The 24,762-nt window shown below is 40.5% G+C and overlaps 1 protein-coding gene across 12 annotated transcripts in view; it reads right to left on the reverse strand.

Annotated features, from left to right (window-relative positions):
- LOC309716083 (neurexin-2-like) overlaps positions 1 to 24,762 on the reverse strand; it is a 130,503-nt gene that overhangs the window by 22,245 nt on the left and 83,496 nt on the right. For 2 of the 12 annotated variants that reach the window (XM_082549673.1, XM_082549672.1), the window contains exon 1: positions 9,544 to 11,188. The exons of the other annotated variants lie outside the window; for them this stretch is intronic. In XM_082549673.1, the coding sequence (XP_082405799.1) occupies positions 9,544 to 9,886 (343 nt within the window). In that variant the 5' untranslated portion in view covers positions 9,887 to 11,188. Of the gene's footprint in view, positions 1 to 9,543; positions 11,189 to 24,762 lie in introns of those variants that run through there. 12 annotated transcript variants of the gene reach the window in all.

Below are 24,762 nucleotides of genomic sequence, written 5' to 3' on the forward strand. Positions count from 1 at the left end.
TGTTCCCAGTTTTAGAAGTCTAAATACCGGTCTTTGGTCGATCGCTGCATCACATTTAATAGTGTGGTGAGTACAAATGTCACCAAATGTCATCAGAAAAATGTGGGGGACTTTCGTTATAGCTAAATAACAACAAAAATGTAGATTTATGAAAGAAAATCATATTTTAGCAAAGCAATAGATGGCATCTTCATTCTATTCAAATACGACAAAGTCATGCTTAATTACCAGATAAGTCATCTCATGTGAAAACAGCAATTTAACCTGTAGTCTTTCACTGTAACTGTGTTGAGAAGTTAGAAAATTATATCTGCCTGTTATTATATACTCAGCTAAAATATAACTGACATGTTCACATGTAGGCTAATGTACACGGCAGAGCTGCCATGTATTGTTCACTGTAATTATTCATTCTTTCCATACTGGGTGCAGCAAAACCTAAATGGATATTAATGCAAGTGACGGTGAACAACACTGACAGATGTGCTGAGGGAAAGTTCAGACGCAGCTACTAACTGACTCCAGCAGACTGAATTAGTCAAGTGGATATCTTCCAAGGCTACAGGGCTTTTAACTGCGAGTGTTTACTCGCTAAGCCGCAGTGGATGGAACAAAGAAGAGTATCGGTAGATACCCTCTTGATTCAGCTAACGCCTACGCATGAAACCGTGTATTAATTTTATCATTAGTTCAGATTGGTATCAGGAGTGATTTCGTATATTTTAATGGATTCTTCTCGGCAAAAATACAGCAGACAAAAATCCAATCCAGTCTTTACTGTACTCAATTACACGTGACCAAATTTCCGAATAACTAAGCTAAAGCTCATTAACCAAATGGTCTTGAAGTACAACACTTGATATTGGGTGCTTATTAATTATGGACCTATGGAAGTGTATTTCGGAAATTATGAAATTTCAATTAAGTCTGCTGGAAGAAGGGATTTCTTTGTGAGCAGTACACACTGATGAGATAAACAAAAACAACAAAAACATCAAAAACTCTCAGAAATGATTTCCCCCGTCAAGGAAACGTCTCACTACAAATGGTTTCCAAACACAAACATTTAGTTTGCTGTTGGGATCACAGAAAACAGACAGAGCAGAAAGGCGAACAAAGGTAGCAAGCACTCCTTGTGTGTGCATCAAAAAATATAGAATATTAATACACCTGCACAGAAACACCTGTCTATAGATAGCAGTAACTCCTGAATTAGTCATAACATTAAAGCATTTCAATACACCTTTCTGCCTTCCTGTTCCGTCTCCTCTTATCTCTTCTTTTCTGTGGCTGAGCTCCATCAACGAAAGCACACATAAAATCAAAATTATTTCTATAAACATCACAATTTGTTGCTTTGAAACAGCTCCCTGCTCGCTCGCTCTCTGCCGACTACCTCATGGGAGTTCTCTGCTCTTGTCTTGTGGCTGTACATTGCATCTGTGCTTTAATAACAAGGCCTCCTTGGAGATTCTCAACTGCAAAGTGTTCACTGTATATCACATCATTATTAGTTTGCAGCTGTGGCAATTAACTATATTTTACACAGGCACTGCAATGTTCCTGCTGTCTACTATATTATATATGGGAATAATAATAAAGCGATGGAGCATATTCACTGTGCAAATCAAATTAGGGATATTAAAGATAAAAGATGTAAGACAACGACCTACAAACGGCTTCAAACATTAAGAAAATAAATTAATCATTATCCGAATAAATAATTGATCAGTACAGTGATTTAATAGCCATGACTTCATGTCAAATGTACAGATTGACTGATATCTACCAAAGTTACACGCTAACCACTAACTGCCAGCCCATGCCCTTACGTAACGCCATTTTGTACCCCAAGATGAGATAGTGAGTCAATGAAGCATCCAGTCTGCCCTCAGTCCATCACGAGAGCAAGAAGATTTAGTGCTACCCAGAGCTCGTATTTTTCTTTTATACCATCTATGATTCTGACCTCTTGTCAGTCATGTTGAAGGGCAGGAAGTCAATGAATGAAACAGTAAACACAACGATGGCGACGGCACTCAACGGCCCTGGCAAGCGACCACTAGGAAGCAGGATTAACATGAAAGGCAGCTGGCTAGGGTTTGTTTATACCCTAGCGCCTATCCCTCCCGCCCGCACACTGTGCATAACACATTCCCTCCTGGCCAGCATCAAGCAATACTCGGGACTGGTATTGGTATCTGGTTCCCGCAGCAAGCCTAAATTATGCAGTTTGTCTCGCAGATCACATGCATGTTGGCTATATGATGATCTATATGCTTTAGCAACATCTGTCGATGAACGTGATCACCAGTCAGAAAATAAAGAAAGCTGGCCAAAGAAACCAAAGTAGCATCGCTGGTGCAACAGTCACGTCATCTAGAGTTAGACATGCTACACACTGCACCTTTAAAAATGTCTCTCAGTTTAACACAGCCCCCTCAGCATATAATGATATCATATGAATAATTCGCTTTTAAAAAAAAAATGCATAGTAATTACGTAAATGGAGCACCTGAATTTCTATAGAGAAACCATGAGTGATTGTCATGTCTTAATGGATCCTTTACACAACAAATGTAACAGTATGGATTGCTTGTTTGTGCCAAGATGCATGCTACCCACTCAAACATCCTGTTCTTTTCATTTGAGCTCTCAGCCAGCTGAATACGCGAGAGACGAGGCAACATGCTCATAGGACTTGGAAAATACGCTGAGATGCTGGCGATAATTTTTATCACATGTATCAGTTAAGATGTGAAAAGGTTTGAAATCGCCCCCTGAGCTTGCTGTCGTAAAGAATTCCTGTGGCCAGAGGGAGTGAATATTTGCTGTCATAATGAATCATACAAAAAGCGACTAATATCAGCAACATTACTGACACAAAGCAGTGGAATAAGCTGTAAATTACTCATCCTCTCATTGCCATTTAAATCATTTCTGGTGATTATGATCAGGATTTTCATATCTAAGTGCACCTAAGGCTGTATAATGTCAATTAACAGCTCTGAATTGGCCTGCCAGCCTCCAGCAGGGCAAAAATGTCCAAGTGTAGTACAGTATACTGTACAATATGCTGTGGAGGCATCAGACAGACAGTTTGTGAAGGGCAACAAGGGCACTTTACTGGGAAAACAAAGCTGTTCAATTAAGAAAATAAACTCACATACATCTTTCATCTGTGAGCGGTTTGCTGAAATAGAGGGTTATGGAGAAATATCAAGTTCGAATTTATCATTTGACTTATGGCATCTGAGGCACACTTCTTCCACGGTCTATTAAATACGGCTCACTGAAACGATGAAAATGAATAGTGCAGCCTAAAGCCTGACAGAGAGGACATATGGCTCCCAAGTAAAAATATGGCGTTCACGTTAGAAAGTGGCATCATATACTTAGCACAGTAAACACAGACTTCGGAAATCAAATCAATCAAATCAATTAAATCTGATCAACCAAAAGCCAGACTGAAAAACGTTATGAATCTTAAATAAATGCACATTCAGCTGGCGCACGCAGGCTTCAGCTGTATTATGCTTGAATTGCAGTTTCTGCTCCTATCAGCAAGATGTATCCACGCTGTCACTTCTTAAATTGAATGTCTGCAGCTCAGAGCACCTCCAACAAACCCCGTCTTCTAAACCAGTGTTAAGGTTTTGCCCCGCTCAGATTTCAGGTGATGTGTGTCCTGGTGAAGCTGTTTTGACAGTGACTCAAGTGCAAGACATCTCCCATCAATGCGCCACAATAGCTTTTATGACCATGTCAGTGATAAGGACCCCAGCCTTCTCAGACTTTGCCCCGTCAGCTGTCATTGTTGAAATAAAGCGATATTAAAGTTACCTGTGATGGCTTGATCGTGAGGCAGGTGTATTTTAAACATCTGGAACCGAAAACATTTTTTAACATTGCTTATGGTATTTATTTTCTAGCAATAGCTACTCAGTGTGCTTAACTCTGCCATGGGGGGAGGGGCACGAGCCAGTCTACGCCTAGTGCTTCTCTCCAGTAAATGGGGAGAGTTGCATCAGGAAGGCCATGTAGTGTAAAACCTTTGCTAAATCAAATACGCTTCGTGAAGAATGAGATTTCCATACCAGATCAGTTGAGGACTGGGCTAACAACAAGCGCCGCTGCTGATGTTGCCAGCAGGGTGCCGGTGGAAACTGTGTTAGTGTTTGCTGAAGACATAGGAGGAGGAGGGGGGTTTGGCAGCAGGGCGAGAGAAGAAAATGTAGACAAAGGATGTTGAAGATGGAACTGCCAGGGAGGAGGGAAAGAAGAAGACCAAAGAGACGGCTCAGGGATGTAGTGAAGGAGAAGGTTTGGAAAGAAGAGATGGAGGAAGCAAAGGGAGCAGCAAAAAGAAGAAGCAGGAGAAGACGAAGAAGCCATTCAGCGTGCTTCTAGTTTAATTTATGCAGTATAAAGTAGCTCTGATTGCTACTGGTGGAGTGCCCTATTCCCACCATGGATTCAAATTGTCAAAGAACTCAGAGGGAATGATGACGCAAGTAAAGCAGCATTATTTTATCTCACTGAGATGAGCCTAATAGTTACAGTTCACTTTTCTCTCTTCAGGCCACATCAGAGCTATATTAAAGGGAGACCTCATCACTTTTACACATCAAAGTGTGTTTGCTGGTCTTGGGGAGTTGCATAAAGGCTTGAGTGGCTCCAGAGGGAGCTGCATTAAATCTGATAAATGTCGGTTAGAACTGAAGACTACAAGTTTGGGAATGAATAAAAATCTGGTAGTGAGGACATATAGTCTGCTTAATAGACCTCCGTGGCCTAGCCTATGCTTTAATACATCGAACTGAATCATAAAGTTGCATTGTGGGTAATACAAATAGCAGGTTTTGGCACCAAAGAAGAATGTGTCGAATGAAAAAAGCATTAACTTTGAACCCATTCTTAACTGTCCATGATGTGCTTGACAGTGTAATGCTATGCTCTCAGCTGGGTTGTGTTAAAATGGTGGCACACGCATGCTACTGCTAATGCAAACTGAACATTTCCTCTCACTGCTGCTTCAGATTAAAAGCATTCAACTGGCAAAACACAGAGCGGGCTTTTAATGATTTATCAATAATGCGCCTCCAAAGCAAAACAACAGGAGTTTGTTCTACCAGGCTATAAACCGATACAGCTGTTGCTCCTCTGCTGCATGTCTGCCAAAGTAGCTGCTAAAGCACATCAGCTGAAGTGTAAAATCCTACTTGCTGTGATCACAGTAAGAACAGGTGTCACCATCCCAACTCAGATATTATTGTATTTAATGACGAATGTGATTTTGAGATCCCGAAATGCACACTGCAGTGCTCTGATAAGCACCTGTAATCTGCCAGTTATATGGCCTATGGAAAAAAAGGAACATGCATGACACAATTGTGCACCTTTAGCAAAGCATATTATAACAGGGTTTTACTTTGTTGAGAATTGAAAACACTACAAGACCTTGAAAAAATGGATTTCCTAGAAACCTTTAGTCTGCAGCTACATTCATTCATTTTTGTGTTTTAGACTCTTTCTCATCGAGCACCTCTGCAGTCTTTATATTTTTTAATATATTTTTTTCTCCTCTTGGTTCTTTTTTTGGTTAATTTTTTAGAAGCTGAAATATCCATTATGCACCAAGACCTAACTTGGACCTAACTTCTCAATAATCTTGATATCAAGACTGTCCTGTCTTGTCATGCAAGCAGAAGTTTCTGATGCAATATAATGGTACAGCAAGCCAACCTATAATGTGCTCTGTGACGTACTAAAAAAACCCATCACTCTTTGTGAATGTGACCCTTCTTCTTTTTATCGACTACCATAAATGTATGGCCAACGTATTAACTTCACTGCACCTCAAGAGGAGCCTTGCTAATGCTCACTGTAATGTTACAGATGGGCAGGATTACAAGACAATGCTGCTTTTCTTACCAGCCCCCGTATAGGCCTACATCTCCTACTAATGCAGAATGCCGGGCTGCTTAATGGATTGCTAAAAATGTGTACCAGTTAGGCAGCATAAATGCAATCTACAGTATATGTGCCATGATGTTTGGTTACTGGCTATTTTTTCGAGAACGCAGCACTCGCACTTCTTTTGTGTCTCATTTTTTTCCCTCTTAAAACACTTTTTCAGCCTCCTGTTCTGCTTTGCTGCAGATCTAGAGCAGGTCTCTTGTTTCTGCTTTTACGCCCCATCCTTTGTCGCGTCCACCACCCAAAATGACCCGCTCAATCAAAATGAATGGAATGGCAATGGAGGCAATGGCTGTATGATTTTGATTTTGATATGAAATTAACAAGCAAAATCTGAACACATATGCATCCGCTGGCCGAGACAACCTCTGTTGCTTAAATTTGTTTTTATTTGTCGTGTGTGTTTGTAAGTGTATTATTGTGCATGTGTACTCAAGCCTTCCTCACTACGATCCTTGAGGGTAATGTAATATGCGACCTGGAGACAACTGAGCCCCCTTCAACGGATCTTCGGGCGTCCCTTTGTTTTCCCTTTCTGCAGCTCTCAAAGCAAGAAAAAAATAAACACTGTGGTGCACTAATGCATCGATCTAAGGACAGCATGCTTTCTGTTTTATTCAATCTTTAAATTTTGAATTGTGCCCAAAGGTATCATCACTGAAAGAAGCTCACTAAACCATTTCCTGCACTTGAGACGTCTCTCTTCAAGCATTAGCTCCTCTTTGCCTTGCCTCAGCCAGACAGTTCTTGCACTAACATGGGGGCCCTGGAGATCTAAGTGCAGCATATTTTTACTGAGTGTGTTGAACATGCGGGTGTGTTGTGAGCATGAAGGGGGGTCAGCTGGTGCAATCTTTCTTGCATTCTTGTTGAGAGCATACAAGGTCTTTGGCACTGGGGTCATGGCTAGCTCTCTTGCGGTCTAGTGGTTCGGTGATGAGTTCAGCAAATCCCAGCATAGAACCTGATTTAAAACAACGCTGCATTTAAGGAGCATGCGCAAAATCTCTTGAGTTTTAATGGCCCTGCAGTGATGGAATATGAACTATGGAAGAATGGAAGCAAGCAAGTTACATAATATGCTTCAAATTGGGATTTGGCTTCCCCTGGTATAAGAAAAGCTTCAGTTAACATGGTGTTAACATTCTTGAAAAGGACCTGTTCAATAGCTAATGAACTCATGTAGGGTATTTTGTTTAGCAAGTGGAAACATTTTATTTATAATGAACCAGATACCGCTGCTAAATTGCATAAACCAAACCATGCTGAAAACATGCTGCAGGTCTTTGTGAGCAGTTGATAAAGTAGGTGTGACTGAGTTATTCACGGTTTTATTCGAGGCTTAGGAATGAATGAAAAACCTATTTTGAATTATGAATTTATTATATTGCTGTAAATGCATTTTGAGTGTTAATGCTTTTTTATTATGTTACATGAAGGGAAGGGGAAGGACAACAACAAAAAAACTATCAAAGACCAGCTGAGCGATGAGCAGTGCCTGGTACTTGGAGGAAGAAGGATTTCTGATTTTGTAGAGGGATTTGAAGGTGCGTCGTTGCAGAGTTTAACGTAAAAAATGTACAGGGCAGAACAAACTACTACTGGCTTAATCGGCCAGTTATTTTCTCAATTTTTTTGCTTTCCTGATCAAGCTTATGAAACAGAGAAAATCATTCATTTTTTTCCAACTTGAGAATCAGGAATGTTTGCCATTTTTGCTAAAAATGATGTTAAAACAATTCAAAAAACACATTTTATTCTTGTGGTTAGGAGCATCTGTGGCTTTGATAAATAGGATGAGAAATGAACTATATGAATGCCACTCCATCTAAGATACTGCTAGAAAACAGTTATTTGTTGATCGCGTAAAGCAAAAGGAATAAAAACCTTTACAACCTCACACCTTAGTCCTAATTCAGTGATTAATGCTGTCCTATTTTGCTTGGTATTTCATGCACTTGTCATAGAAATACTGTGTGTATGATCATGCTATGAACATTACCCACTTTAATGTAACAATAAATCCAATAATGTGTTTTGGATGACAAATGTAAGGCTTTGCAGCAGGCTAGGTGGCCCATAAATAGAAAATAGCCCAGGGGCATCCAGAAGTCTTTGGCCAGCCTTGACACACATGGCCACGCACATGCACACACTCAGGCTCATACACACAGGCATTTATGCTATGTCAAAGCAAGGACAAAGCCCCCCAAAACAAACTATGGTTTAAGTGTTACAATAAAGGTGTTTGTGACCAATAATGAAGGCCATATTTATTATGCCTTTTTAAAGGGTTAGGACTCTCTGATAGTTATTCCACGACTTACTACCGTAAACATGACACCAATAAATGCTCCCCAAAATCCAGATATGCATTCTACATATTGCGTTACGGTATTGCAGACATGGCTTGTAAATCACAAGTGCTGCCTGCATCATTTATGTTGCACTAAATTGAATTTCTTGCTCTGAAGCACATCCTTCATAATAACCCACAGTACAAAATCTATAATAGAGGTAATTGAAAATTTATCAGCAACTTCTTAGAAGTGTTTTTTTTTATAAGCTTGTTTGATCACAGGCTGTGCTGTCCTTGTAAAAGCCTGGTCAGGAATGATATGGCTATAATAGCACAGATGTAATTCATCACATTTTTAGCCCTTTTGCAAGCGACAAAACTGCTGCCGTGAAAAAGACACTGCAAATCCATCGGGTCTCTTTTTATAGGACATAAAAGCAAGTCCTAGGACTGAAATTTCAAAGTAAGATATAAAAGGGAGCAATGACTCTGGTGTCAGCGCTTTGAAGGACCCGATTTAAGGAGTGTAGCCAATTTGATGCAGGACAGATCAATACTTTATATCACATCCACTAAGCTCGAGTTATATCGAAGCCTTGAAAAATAACCAGAACAGAAAATGATCAAGACCAATTTTTAAACAAAATCAAGATTATTTTCATAAATTTAAAGCAATCCCCACTCGAACTCCGTTTGTACAGTATAATCACTGTAGAGCTTCTGTGCCACGACATCGCACTAATTACAACACACTGCATCAATCACCTTTGCCACAAGGGAAAAATCATAACAACGAGTGCATTGTGCCACTCAAAAACAAGCAGGAACATCACAGAGAAAGATAAGGAGATTTGCAACGATGATTCATCATGCTGTTGATCTCTATTTGTAATGAAACAAACACAGATCCACAGATGCAGTCGCATCTTGAACAGCAGCACGGGGAGAGGGCAAACACTATTGATACTGACGGACAGATAAAGATAGTTAATGACGCACAGAGGCTTGCAGCTCATCTATAGCTGCTGAAAGAGCTATAGTGCCTCTGTATCTCACAAAAAAGCCACCAAGAATAATAAAATAAAAAGAACAAGAACAGCAGTAGCCTTTCTACCTCTAAAACGACAATACTGCCAATTCTGTCAGACAGCAGAGATTTTATCTGACATCTAGCTCTTAATAATCCCACGGCACTCTGTTCTATCTAAGTAAAGTGATGCCTTGGTGATGCAGCAAAGTGTAAACCTCAAAGGGAAATGTCTTACCATGGCCCCCTCTTGTAAGAAAAGGCATCCTGTTGATAGCAATGGGAACAGTACCATGTTTATTATGGAAGTGGTGGACATGGTGTGTGGTACTGAGACTTGAGGACACGCGTGCTGTTCCAGTCTGGATGGGGAGTATAGTAAGCAAGGTGAACCAAAAGGCAAGTCTCGAACAATAACTTAGGCCCATGCCTAGGCTAAACTGTGACCAGCTGCTCCGCTGTCCAAGCACAGAGGTGGCTGCAAAGAGTCTACCCATGTATATTAGATCCACATGGGCCCAGGACAGAAAACTTGGCCAAGCTTTGGCCTCTGACAGTCCAACTTGAAGACAACAGGGCATCTCACTAACAATCTGGGCCCATTTCTTTTGTACTCCCTTAGACTGGTTCGAGAGTTCTAGATTCTGGACAAAAATATCCTCTGGATGTTATGAAAAATATCAAAACCGGATATAAAAACAGGCAGTCAAAATCCAGTTGCATTTGCGGAAGAAACTGTAGAGCAACTAACCTGTCTATTCTCACTTAACATTGTGCCATGCCGACATGTCCACTGCACGGAAAAGCTAGATTTATAATCTCACTAAAAAGCATCCTGAAAGCACATTCTTCCAAAAGTGAGCCAGGTGCATCCTAAATGCAGAGAAGATAAACATCCGAATAAAGAAAAGGAAACGAATCCAGCCTTGATTTCAAACGGGCATGTTGCTCAACCATGATATTTAGGCATGAGAAGTGGCACGAAAGAGATTGATGTGATAGGAATTCTGATAAGAGTCTCCATCGCCCACAGGTAGAGCTTGGGGGCAGCTGAGCCTGCCCACTAAGAAGAAGAGTGCCCCTCCACCGCAGTAGAAGACATAACACGCTCCCGCGAGAAACTGGATCATTTCATTAAGCAAAAATCACGAGCAGATAAAAATAGGTGGAGATGCAGCGATGAAGGGTGATGCAGGAACCAGTGCTTTTGTTCCCCTTTAGCCAGGGAATGGGTAGAGAACGGAGATTGGGAGGGGGGGGGGAGAGATGAGTGAGAGAGAGCGAGAGACAGGGAGCAGTATCTGCAGCAGCGGCAGCAGCAGCGCGGTAAAGGAGAAAATCCAGAAAATAAATAAATAATTTCTCAGCGGCTCCTCGTTCAGCCTCTCACAGGCGCAGCAAATCCAGCGAACGGCAACCTCTGGCGTGGCGATCTACCAGAATGCAGCTGAGTGTTTCTGTTTCAATTGAACGTACAATCCTCCCCTCACGCTCCACCTGCTTAGTCTCACGCAGTAGCGACTACTGCTGCATTCCTCTCACTGCTGCTCCTTTATTCCCCCTTTATCTTCTCCTGTTACCTTGTCCAGATCCGCCGTACTGCCTCTGACGGAGAACGGTTGGTTAACGTGACGGCTGCGTCTGTCTGCCTCTGAAGGAGAGCAGGTGATTCTCCTCAGATCAGATGGCTTGGGTGGCAGCGAGTGAGATGTAGCCTTGGACTGCCGCAGCAAAAATTATGCTAATTAAAAAGCACCGTCGTATAATAATGAATCCCGGATGGGTAAAATTCCAGGACAAGTCTGGACCCCGGCAAAAAGCAACCTTGCCTTGGAGTTGTGGTCTAATGAATGCAAGATAAAGGAGCTCTTCTGAAGGCATACTGTAGTCAGAGGCTCTGATCCAGTGAGGCACAGCATGTGCCTCTGTGTGTGTGTGTGTGTGTGTGTGTGTGTGTGTGTGTGTGTGTGTGTGTGCGCGTTGTGTGTGTGTGTGTGTGCGTCTGAGAAAGAGAGTCTGTGAGCGAAGAGAGTGGGGGGGGTGGCGAGGATGGGAGAACGATAGCAGAAGGGAGGGAGACACAGGAAGAGACAGCGAAAGAGAAAACAGGCAGCCACGGCGCAAACACACAGGGAAATAGTGAGGCAAGTAAATGGGTTGTGTGAATAAATACATGCTACAGATTCACAGCGCACTGGCTTGCAGGTCCTGGCAGTAACACGCAGGAATCATACTGCAGAGGAGGAGCCTGATTTAGGTGAGCTGTCAGAGCTGTTACAGAATGAACACAAGGGTATTGGTATGGACGTGCTCCTAACATAAAGACTCCAGAGCTACAACAGGCATGAACGACAGAAACACAAATACCTGTCAGTGCAATATCGCTCGCCACCCCTAAGCTAAGCAAGTTATGGGCGGCGGTATGTAATCCATTTTAAGCAAATCAATGGCTTGCATCAAAATTCAATCTCAAACCTCTCTTTTCCCAGGATTGCACTTCCAAACCTTTGCTGTTTTTACATTACACTCCAAATCAATTCGCTCTAATCCCTCTGCCTGCTGTTTTCACCTCATACCTGTATACGAGGCACCCCTATGTTAAAAGAGCTCAGTAGCTCTGCTGCTTAACCATGCAGAACTTATTCTAGGCAACGACTGATCCGAGTTTCCGAGCTGCTCACGTTTTGAACTGATGAATTGGACTACGTTGACACTCGAGAGGATGGAACACATTATCAGAAAGGGAGAGACAAAGTGAGGAGGGGTGGGTGGGATGGGTGGAGGAGGTTGAGGATGGAGTCAAATAGGAGAAACAGTGAGGAAGAGATTGCAGGAGAAGTAACGGGAGACTGCAGCTATATCAGCTAAATCACGGTCGATATAGATATCAGCTGGGATTGCCTAGTCGGTTGAAAGGACACGCATGGTAACAGGAGGACAGAGGCAAGCCATGCAGCACCACCTCTCATGGTGACAAGAAGTCGACGCAGGCCATTACTCAAGCAGGGGAGGGGGTGGGGCATGTGGGGGAGTGAGGCTGGTCGAACAAAAAAGAACACAGGAGGGATGAGTGCACAGCACTCTGGAATGGCAAGTGCCCAAACAGCATGTAGACATTTATCTGCTGCTATTATGAACGTGAATAAGCTGGAAGAAGCTGTGGATTTTTATTTTTTCGGTCAGAGGGAGATTTAATTCCCTTATGTGTATCCTCTTCTATACATTTCTCCATAAATCTTAATACTGGGAAGCACATGCCAGCTTAATCAAACAGTGACGATGCTGAGCGCTGTCCGGCTATAACATGTAGACACATTTTACAGTAATAACTATTTGCTGTGGAAAGGCACTGACAAGCACAGAGAGAATAATCCCCCGATGACGCCAACTGAAAAGTCAATTTTATTTCCACTGTCAAAGCAGTTCAGCCATTTTCAGTTTTGCACAGCCAAAAATACGGGCAGTCATAACAAATAATTTCAGCAAGAAATTCTCTCTGACACACAATTCAAATAAAACCAGTATTTAATTTCCAGATGATATTTCTCTGAGAACTGTCTACAATGAAGGGCTTACGTTAATTAGTTTGCGTACTTGAGGGTTGCTTAACACCATCGAAGTCACAATATCTGGACAACACAAGGGAGAAGGATGGATGACTGTAACCTTGTGTTGCCCTTGGTTATTTTCCAACTTGAACAAGTTCAGCAGACTTTAAAGGACGCACATCAACTTTGCATTAGAAGCCAAGCTTGACCGTCAGATGAAATCCAACAAACTTTTCCTGGATTTCAAAAGCAAAGATACTGCCCTACATTATCTGCGATTTCTGTATTCCACACCAAACAATCTTTCATTTGCATTCCTTAAAATCTTCCCACATATCTTTTAAAAGCCCTTTTTTATCACTTATTGAGCTTTGGGAGAGCACTGAGCATTTCCATAATCACATTATTTATGCACATAGGGAACAATTTATAGAACATATACCGTGAACAGATGTCTCACTGCAGAAAAAGCTCACGTAAAGAAGGGGTTTTTTTTCTGCTTTTTCTCTCTCACAAACTTGCGAGTGACATGATGCGAGAAGACGTGTATAGCGTTTTAAAGACTTAAGAAACCTAAATGCGCATGTTTGTTCTCGGGAGGATTTGTGAGAGACGAGTTTTCGCAGACATCCAGTCTCGCCCCAGGGGGTAAAGTAGCAGGATTAATCATAGCACTTTCAGATTAATTACTCATAATGCGAGCAACCCCTGAAAGGCATGGCCTGCAGTTGTGATGTTTGGTTGATTTCATTAGTCTCAAAGCGACAACACCTAAAATAAGCCTGGCGTAGACGGTGCAAGGAGAAGAAGGAAAAAGTAAGAAACATGAGGGCGCTGCTTTGCACAATAGTTCCATCGACAGATATAAGAATTTGCATTCATTCACACCGATGCTCTAATGCTTGAAGATGGAGGCGGTGGGTGGGGGCACTGGAAGCACAACTTTAAATACACAATTTCCTGGTCGAAATGCACACCTTGAATAAATGCGATCTTTCACTTGTGTCTTGGCAGATGGGGTGCAGTCTCTTTGAAAAGACAGTGCATGTGACAGTAGGCTGCATATTGCTGGCTGCACATGGTGCTGGCAAAAATAGATTTCCTTTGCTTGTTTAGCTGAGCTTACTAGCCTCAGCATGTCTCCTGGAAAAGAAGAGCGGCAGTGATGCTTACAATGTGAACAAATTACAATATATTAAATAGCCAAAATTTTAAAATGTTGGGCTCTGGATTAGGGCCAGGAAAAAAAATGAGAGAAAATGAGTGAAGGGGGACTGCTTCAAGTCATTTCCTCCTTTTATTCCACAGTGTAAAGTAAAAAAAAGAAAAAACAGAAAAATCGAAAATGGATATATAATTTTTACTTGGATGAGGTGTATTTCCAGCGTAATCGCCTTATTTTGATGATGAGCATGAAAAGACATCAGCAGCAAAGCCGGCCATGCTGGAAGCCCTCTCTCTTCTATTGCTTTGTGCTGATCTACTCGTCTTGCTCGTTATAGAAAACATGAGCTGTTGCTATAGCTCTGGTATGTGCAGTGTCCACCTGATGATTCAGGCACTTTAGGATATCATCAAAATGTCAACAATGGCACTATTCGGACAGCAACTGTCGGAGGGGGCACTAAACCACCAGTAGTAATTATCACAATGGTGATTTTTCATATGGATGAAACACAACTGCAATTTGTGTATTACAAGCAATACAAGATATCAATTTTTTTTAAAACACAAAAATAATTATGTTCACCCCATCCTCCATGTTCTTGTGATTTGCACCTTCCCTGGAAATTACTTCCTCTTTGAAGGGAGTTTTCCCTCCCCGCCGTTGCCAAGTGATACTCAGAGAGAGGATCATCTGATTGTTAGTGTTTTCCGTCTAATATTTTAGGGTTTTTATCCTCTAATATAAAGTGCCTTGTTGTGAATAGGTGCCATATAAATAAAACTGAACTGACCTAAAAATACAGGAACCGGTTACACATTTGTGCACACAGAACAGCAGTGACTTTATTAATTTTTCATAACAATTATTTCTGACACAGACACAAAATCTGTCAGAAAGCCCTGATCTGTTCTTCTTCATTTCGGGCAGGTATTGTGTAGCGCGCTTATAGTTTTAAAGGTAAATGCTGAGGCATTTTTATTTAACAGTTAAAATTTTTTTGATGCATTCAGTCAAGGTCAAATGTATATCTAATGGTTATTTATAATTTTTTTTGTGTGTTTTCTTCTGCTTAAATCCAAAATGAGATTTTGCAGTAGCAAAATCATTGTTGTGAGTGTGGATGCTTTCATCAGTACACGTAGGAGATGAGCTATGTGGCAGCACATAGCTAGTTAAGCTGAAAACCAATTTAATTGTTTCTTTAATTAATTAATTCAATGATTTTGAGGCAGCAGATTTCAGGTGACAATTATTAATGGATTCTTGCATTGTGGGACTTCAGGATTTCAAGAGGTGAACTTTTCCCCTCTGTTTCTGGGCTTTTAAATGGCCATTCTATCCAAATTAACTATTTGAAATTAGTTCCCCCTTAATAATACCCGGTGGTTGATATATCTATCCATCCAGTAGGGGCAGTAAATTCTAATGATGCCACACTAAAGACAGCTACAGATGGCACACAGAATGCAAGTTGAAGTATGTGAAAGAAAAACCTGAATATATGAAATGAAACTTGAGATTGAGATTTGTGCCCACAATATATGCTTCACGTTCAACCCGTGGTGCTATTTCAGCCAATATTTTTCAGGAGTGTCCTTGCTTACATGGCATCATCATCAACAAGAGGCTGTTAGGAAGGTAATACTAACTCAGATAACCACTAGCTCCAACTAAAGTATGCAGAACAGCATCTCTGAATGCACCTTGCATCGAACCTTGAAGCAGATGGGCTGTAGCAGCAGAAGACCAGACAGGAAAAATGAATCTTGATTTCTGCTGCGACATTCAGGGTCAGGGTCAGAATTTGCCATAAGCAACATGAAAGCATGGCTCCATCTTGCCTTTTATCAACAGTTCAGGCTGCTACTGATGGTGTAATGGTGTGTGTGTGTTTTTAGAACACTTTGTGGCCCCTTAGTACCAGCTGAGTTTGAACAACACAGCCTGCTTGAGTATTGCTGCTGACCATGTCAATCCCTTTATGACCACTGCGTGCCCATCTTCTCATGGCTGCTTCCAGCAGGATAGCACACCATGCCATAAAGCTCAGAAAATCTCAAACTGGTTTCTTGAGCATGGCCACCACAGTCACCAGATCTCAGTCCAATAGAGAACCTTTGATGTGGTGAAATGGTAGACTCACATCATTGATGTGCAGCTGGCAAATCTGCAGCAGCTGTTTGATGCTATCACGTCAACGTGGAAGACATGAAGACTTACGGCAGTTCTCAACACAAAAGGCGGGCTCAGCTCGGTACTAGCACGGTGTACCGAGCAAAGTGGACACTGAATGCGTAAGTGTTTGTTTCCTTCTTTACTTGCCACATGATTAAAGACGTTTATTATCACTCTCGTTACACAAGTACAGCTGCGTTCAACACCTAGAATGAAAGGCACTGTTACAAAAACAACTTAAAACAAAATGGGAGAAAACACACATTTGAATACTCTTGTCTTGCTGCATTACTGTCATTACTGTGTTTATCCACTTGTGTAACACAGACAAAAACACTGAATCGTGTCTCTTTGTCACTTATGCTGGTGTTTTAACACTCAAACCTCTGGGCTGCTTTTGAAATCAATCCATCATTCACTCATTAACTACCGTCTAAGAAACAAATAGTAATTTACTCCCAAAGGAGAAGTAAACAAAGATTTTTCTGACATTTTGCATCATCGCTGACAGCTGTAGTGTTGCACAACTGTAATTTTCACACCCATCAAATATGATTCATTGAATCGTGAGCAGAAAGCCGCATCGAGCCATTAACACACAAAAAAGGAGGAATATGACAATAAAATAAAACCACAGAGGGCAAATGTAGTATGATAGTTAGCAAAAAAGTGAGTGATTTTAGACATGATGTGTGTCAATATCCATTTGTTGCATCCTCCTTCATTTAAGCTTAGCACTTAACATTAATTAGCACCATATTTCATGTGAGTGGCCACTAAATGAGCGGAGGTGGCAGGAACCAAGATGAGCGAATGCTTATGCTTCATTTATGCAATGTTGCCAGAACGGCAAGAACAAGAAAATCAGTCATTATTCTGAGATTTCAGACAATACTTCCAAGATCCTCGCTCCACTGCTAACATTGTATTCAGACCAGATGCTTCTAATGTGTTATGTATTTTGGTGCAGTTTGGTGAGAACGGCTCTTGAACCAAATCGGCTGCATTACTTCACCTATTTTATTAATTACCGCAAATCGTGTGTGAAAAACAAAATAGTTAAATAATACCCTTTCAAATAAAGAATCGGCGTGAATGTCATGATCCTTAGTGTTGAAGGAGGAGTTATTTTGTTTTTTTAACTGTGTGCTTCTTTCCACCAAGAGGCAGATACTGTCGGTATCTTCACTTTACACAAATGTTTTTCAGTGGAGTCTGAAGATAAACAGTTGTTTGCCTGCCCAATGCAGTTACTGTGAATCAATATTTAAAGATTTATATGACTTTGCAGCCTTGGCAGAGATACATACTGCACATTTAACTTGTATTTTTGCCCTGCCCTGTTCTTTAGCTGATTTTATCATAGTGACTGTTTATTTAAGATGGGAAATGGGTTTAGAGAGCGAAGTCTGATCCCTGTTGAATTAACTCTGAGCAAGTCATCAAGTATCGTTGAGTTGAATATTACAGACATACTTCTTTCCCCCCCCCTTTTTTTTCTTTTTACAGGAACCAAAAAGAGATGTCAGATTCACAATATATTCATTGTGGGATGTCTTTTGTAGTACGCAGTATCGTTTTATGTGAAATAATGTGAAAGCCCCAGCAAAGGAAAACTAGAGTAACACATTAAAAAGTAACATTCTGGACTGCTCAGACTTTTTTGTCTTGTAACGACTGATGTGGCAAATTGGTTTTGCATTTCACTGTTTTTGTTACTTTTTCAAGCAGCCTGTTTTTCTCCATTCTAATAATTTTTCCTATTTAACACACGCATGCACATACACAGGCATAGGCATATTAACAAAAAGAAAATCACGACAAATGTGCACAGTTTCTCTTTCTCTTCATTGGCCAGTTGCTGTGCAGGTGTTATTTGAAGATTTCCAAACCTAGTGTTGTGTTACTGTGCATGTAAAGCTACGCTAGAGAAGAAAGGAGAAAGGAAAACCTTTATGTCATCAAAGACGCACATTATTCTGAATTTGTGGGTGAAAAGAACATCACGGTGAAATGTAAACTGTGCCTTGGTAACAGATAAGTGTCTGTGAGTTTGGAGGACTCCAATTCACATTTTGAGAACGCCTCTTAAAGCTAAGTTTCCCAAATTGTGTGCTAAGACCTTTGAGGAGCAATTTGATGCTGTTACTATAGCTAGGGTTGCCAACTCCCTGAAAAATAAATAAGGGACACCTCGTGGCCAGGGCTGGGCAACCCAGTTGTCTTCACCCTTCCCAGTGTGGTAGCTCTTTTTTTGTGTGTGAAATTATTTTTTAACCATTTGACTTGAATTTGATTTAAGCAGATGCATATTCTTTGTGATATGACCATATGTGAAACAAATGATCATTTAGCCATTTATTTTTAGCTCACAATGACAACATTAACACAGTAAAACAGGTCTCTTTCTTAAACAGAAGCCTGTCATGCTTAACTTTTGAGAATATAAGTAAATCTTTCTTTAAAAGAACTCTGTCCTGCTTAACTTAAAATTATATAAATTAATAGAAAGCAATAGAACAAAAATATTCTTGTAACAGTGCACATTTAGTGCATTTAGTATAATTGGCTTCAGTTGAGGTATTATTTCAGCTTTTCTAAAGCTAATCAGCTGCTCCTGTTTGTAAACCCGCTTGTTCCCATGATTACGCATCATAACTCATCATCATTATTAAAATATGTATTACTTTTATGTATTAGTCATCTATTTGTTGTAATCATCTATCCTTGCAGTTGTTTATTACACAAAATAAATTATATTATTACACTTCTGGCCACATAGCGCTGATATTCACTGCACATGCCCATATTAACCTTAACCAGAGGGTTTAAAAAAACAAACCAGTGTTTACATACCATATCTGCTTCTGCCATGGCCTGGTGGACAAAAAATTGGTTAAGGGTTCCCCGAGCTTTCACGCCCCTCGTGTTCTTCATGTGCCCACCATTAGAAGCATGCCTATGGAAAAAGTGCGCCAGCACACAGTGCAGTGCGCTTTATAGTGCACTTTTCCAGCCAGGTGTTTTCCTTTTCCCATTCCTCCCTGTACTTTTGTAGCCTTTTTTTCTTTCTCTGAGCGAACAAACATTGCTGCTCTAATGCTGGGCTCACACTGTGCGATTTTTGGCCCATTTTGAGCCAATTTTTGAGTCGTGCGACCGATTTGGTGATCGGCCCGATTTTGGCCTTCATCGTGCGTCGTGTAGTATACGTGGGGTAACGAGAAGCGATTAACACCTCGAGCAGCTCCCGATCATCAATCGCTCGTGAGGGTGTCACCACAGGCGCTCACATTGCTCACGCGCAAACACATAAACGTCGGTGAAAAAGATGGAGCAGCACGGCTGTGCAGCGTGTGATCTGGACACAAGCGATGGAGGCACAACTTGTAGAACTTTGGAAAGCTCATCCGAGCCTTTTCGATGTGGCATCACAAAATTATCACGACCATAACAACCGTGAAAATAGTTGGATTTACACTGTTGCTCAATCACAGCTGCCTTATTAATGTTTTTCATTAGCAATTTAGCAAAGTTGATGGTGGCGGTGTGCGTGTCTGTGTGAGTGAAAGACAGACACAGAGAGAGAGCGACAGATTTTCTGTTATAACCTTCATTTTATGGAGGCACAGTGTGCCGTCCGAGACTTGCACCGCAGTGTCGGCGTTTGTTTCCCTGTTGGCCGGTATTTTCTCCGTAAGCGACCTTTCCTCGACCAATGAGATAAGCGATAATCTGACTTGTCATACTCGAATTGTCATAAGTGTGCTGTCAGCGCATTGGTCACAAAGCAGGAGAGGGGCTGGGAATTATGTTTTCAAACAAAGTGTTAATTCCATTAAAAGTTATAGACTACTTTTGATTCTCACTGTATTACGGGATAAAGTGCGTCCCTTATTAGCTCAATACGGGACGTGTACTTTTGTTTCTAAATACGGGACGATTCCGTTTTTTAAGGGACGGTTGGCAACCCTAAGACTATAGCTATGGGATAGCAAGAGCTAGCTTCTAGTTAATATGAAACTGATAGCTAGAGGGAATTAACAGTCTTGCTGTTGTTTGCATAGCAGAGAAGATACTAACATCAAATTGCTATGCAGTGATATATATAGTTAACTATACAAAAGGACACATGCACACTGGACAATATAACTCATGTAAGGAATTGCAAAGTGCTGGGCTTTTGTTTGCAATGCAAAAAGTGCTTTAACCAGTTACTTTTTTCAGCGGGTAACACTTTCGCTCTAAACTACATAAACAATTATTTATGCAAGTACCATTTGTGAAGGGATCAGATATGTGGATACCAGACCACATATTCGAAGATGACCTTTACTTTCATGTCAGCCACACTCATCCAAACCTTCGTGACTGTGTCTGGTTGTGCTGCCATCGTGTTGGCAAAATCTGTCCACAGTCAGACATATGAGCACCTGCCAAAGTACTCAAAACTGATTTTGTGCCACGTACCACTACAGTAGGTGTCACCAGCAACACTTTTTGCCCTGATGACACACACACAAACACAGATGCACAGCTAATTCGGAGCAGTTGATAATCACGCATTTCTTTTGTAAGCTGTGAAAAAAGAAAATGCACCATTTACTCTTAATTAAATATTCATTTATAATCATTTAAAGGAAAAATATATGTCAATCCTTAGCAAACAGCAGCATCGCCATCACTTTTCCAGTTTCCATCTTAATGGGGAAAATGTAAAAGTGATTGCCAGATGCCTTATTACTTAACATTTATCAAATGGTCATCAAGTGTTTTTTAAATTAGACCAACAGATAATAGTCCCAACACAAGCTGCAAATGAAAAAAATACTTTTTGTGACTGATGGCACAATCAAACACAAACTGCTATTTCTACAGTTCATTAACCTGACCTTAGGACAGTCCAAGTCAAATCACGAGTACTGCATCACTGCCCAAATAGCAGTGCTTACTGTGCATTGAAGACTGCACAGAGAATCAAATCGGGTGAGAAATGATTGCGTGTGTGTCCTAAATTTATCACTCGCATTACAACTGCGTCTGAGGAAAAATGCATAAGGGACAGCAGTCTACCTCACTGCAGGAAAGAAGCTTAACAGATCTTTTTATTATTCATTGAACATGAGCAAAGTGAGGGAGCAATCTATCAAAATGAATTGGGGGCAAAGAAAAAAATTGGAAGGATTTTCTTTTGCTGAGCATGCAGAGACTCGTCCATTGTTGCACAATGACCAGAGTTTGAGCCACGTATAAAGAAGTGGCGATGAAGACAAGGGGGTAGATAGAGAAAGATAAAATGAATGGAAACTGAGACGTGTTTTTTTTTAAAAGAGATAATGAGAAACAGGTAAAGAGAGGTCATTTGCATTTGTGTGTCAAATGGAGAGGGTGTCTTCTGTGACAAAATGGTATCAAATTCACATATGTACAGTACTGTTGTATGTGTTAGCCAAGCATGCACGAGAAGGACAGCACTAATCTAGACCCAAATAATCTACCATCCAATGAGAAAATCACATTGCACAGTAATTTTTCATAAGAATATGCATTAAATACTTATTCCTACTCACTAAATTGCTAATGTGTTTAGATAGGTGGATCTTTGCATACACATCTTAATATGAAGCACATTAAGTCACAAGTTGTGCTGTATAACCACTCTTTGGATTTGCCTAAAGGTGTAGTAATTACTTTACCAATCATCCTTCTAAATTGGGTCTGTGTGGACCCATCAGTCCCATGTTTTACGACTTTGTCAATTCATTCCTAATCATGGGCCATTCTCATCGCTTCCATTGTGCCACTGTTTTCTATTTCTGCTTTGATTTGATGGGTTTTTAAAAAATGTCTGGGGGTCCCGGGGGATAAAGTCAAAAGCACATTTACAGTATGTTGTTTTAATTGAAATATTTTTAAAAAATATATATTTGCCATGGATCCTATAAAAAAGAGAGCTGATACTGCTGCGTCATAGCAGCAATGACACTCATGGAAGTGAGGAAATAGCATCTGTTTGTTCCCTCTGTAAGATGCCCTGAGCATAGCAGGAGGGGTCCTATGACTGCCTGTAGTGCATGTTTAGCTTTAGGGTTTTTTTTAGTTTTTTCTGGTCTCTGTACAACCATAGACAGAGCTTGGTTGACACTGGGCAGACAGGATTGCACTTTGTCACTCATAACATTTATGGACAGACTTTCTAGGTGCAGCCAATGTTCGGAGGGAGGAGGATTCAGTGGTCTCATCCCTGCTTTTTTGCAGATGATGTGACCTCCAGCCTGCACTGGAGCAGCTGAGTCTGAGGCAGATGGGATGAGAATTAGCATCTCAAAGTCTTAGGCCATGCTTCTCATCTTCAAATGGGTGGCGTGACAACTAAAAGTTGTTCCAGATGGAGCGATAGTGAGTGATAGTGAGTGAAAAAATGAGATTGTGGATAAAATCAAAAATGACCTTCCTCTAAAGGGTGTCTGAGTTATCTTTTAGAGATAGGGTGTAAGGTTTGGTGGTTTGGGAGAGATTCAGGGTAGAGCTGCCACTCCTCCAAATCAAAAGGAGCCAGTTCAGATGGTATGACCAGGATGCCTCCTGGGCACCTTTTAGGCGAGGTGTTTTGGGCATGTCCTAGGGGAAGGAGGTGAGGAGGCCCCAGGGCAGACCTAGGACATGCTGGAGAGATTAGACTTCAGGATTGGCTGGTTGTGCGTTTATTTCAAGTCTTCTATGTGGGAGTTAAAATGACCCTGGCTGTTTTTTATCATATGAATACAGCACAATTAATGTTAACTAATATGATTGAAAACTAAATGACACCAGAGTCAAATGAATATAAATACGCTTTTTAGTAATAATTGTACTTGGGATAAAAGCTGCACGTTGTGGTAAAGAAAAGGATAGACTGTCCTTTTGCTAAATATGAAAATTGACTGTAACTTTGCAAAAAAAACAATAATAATAACAATCTTTTTTTAATCTTTAGATGACATTAATTACATACGTAGAGCTTTAAGAAGAAATACGTTTTAAAATGTTATTTTGCTATTATGATTGCTTCTCACAGAAAATTATTATTCCATAGTACATGTATGTAAAATATGTAGGAAACATAAGGATTAAGAGTATCTTATTATTGTCTAAAAAATATATGTATATTAAATATTCTGCACTTGTTTTACAGCCTGTAAGGACAATAACCTTACAAATACTAAGTGAAACTATGTATTAAACTTTCTAAAGTAATTAATTTGTTAATCAAGGAGGCACAACGACATTTGACAGACCCCTCAAAATAACATGTGCTAGATACAATGGCTGTGACTATTATAGCTATTCACAGCACTGCAGCTGTCTGAGTGCCTTGTTACTCTATACCGTTTCCATAAACGAATCTCCTGAATGCCAATTTTATATGGATCGTGAGTTTTAATAGGTTACAGAAGTGGGTAGGGAAATGTGAAATACTTGAACATGAGCTTTTATCAGGCAACAGTGGCGGCTCCAGCAGCTGAAGACGGCAGCCAGTTGTGCTGCCTGAAGGAAAATGACAACAGTTGTGACCTCAAGTATAGAAATGACATAGAAATGCATCCAGAGTGATGCACAGTCTGCCAATCACATAATGCTATGAGAAGACTTTCTTTTTTTAAATGCAGAATGCCATGCTGAGTTTTCTGTTGTTGCTGTTGTATGATCTATGGTAATAAAGTCATAAACGTGAAGAGACAATATGTAAAAAATGAAAAGAGCATGCAATAATTTTAAAATGATCTAAACCCAATTCTTCCTTCAAAACTGAACAAATGCAACATATCAAAAGCTAAAAATGATTGAAGGACAAAATTTTAACACAGATTACTTTGAACGTAAGGTAAGCAGCATTTTCTCTTGTGACTTATGCATTTTTACAACTACTTCATCACATCCTTTCCTCATTGTAGAAAACTACAAAATTTTGGGAACTAAAGCACCGTATGAAAGTAATATGAAAACTCTTCACATTATTATTTGATATAGGGTTTTTAGCCACTCAATGGTTTTAATTTTAATTTTTATAATGAGCCAAATGTTTTTGAAGACTCTTTTAAAGGGCTGAATGTATTACAGCTAAAAGCACTTTTACAGATCTGCAAGTTACCTATATCAGCGGTTCCCAACCTTTTTTGCGCCACGGAGCGGTTTAATGTCAGACAATGTTTTCACGGGCCGGCCTTTAAGGTGTCGCGGATAAATACAACCAAATAAAATGATAGGACCAAGACAAAAACTGTGTAATAAATGCGAATTCACTGTGTAATTGCTGTGGTAATGTGTAAATATTTCTTTCAAAATAAGACACAACTACAACACGGGAAAAGACCCAGAGAAACCGAGTTAACGATAAAAACCATAAATTTCACACCCCAGCCTCAACTCTCGCGGCTCAGTACCAAGCGACTCATGGACCGGTACTGGCCCGGGGGTTGGGGACCTCTGACCTGTATCACAGATCCCAACTTTTGACCATTGTGTTGATAAAAAGCTGGATAGGTCTTTTGCTCAGGTAGAGGTTACAGTGACTGTGATTTCTAAA

This window comes from Aulonocara stuartgranti (assembly GCF_965226115.1).
Source record: "Aulonocara stuartgranti genome assembly, chromosome: 10".
In the NCBI taxonomy this organism is placed as follows: Eukaryota; Metazoa; Chordata; class Actinopteri; order Cichliformes; family Cichlidae; genus Aulonocara; species Aulonocara stuartgranti.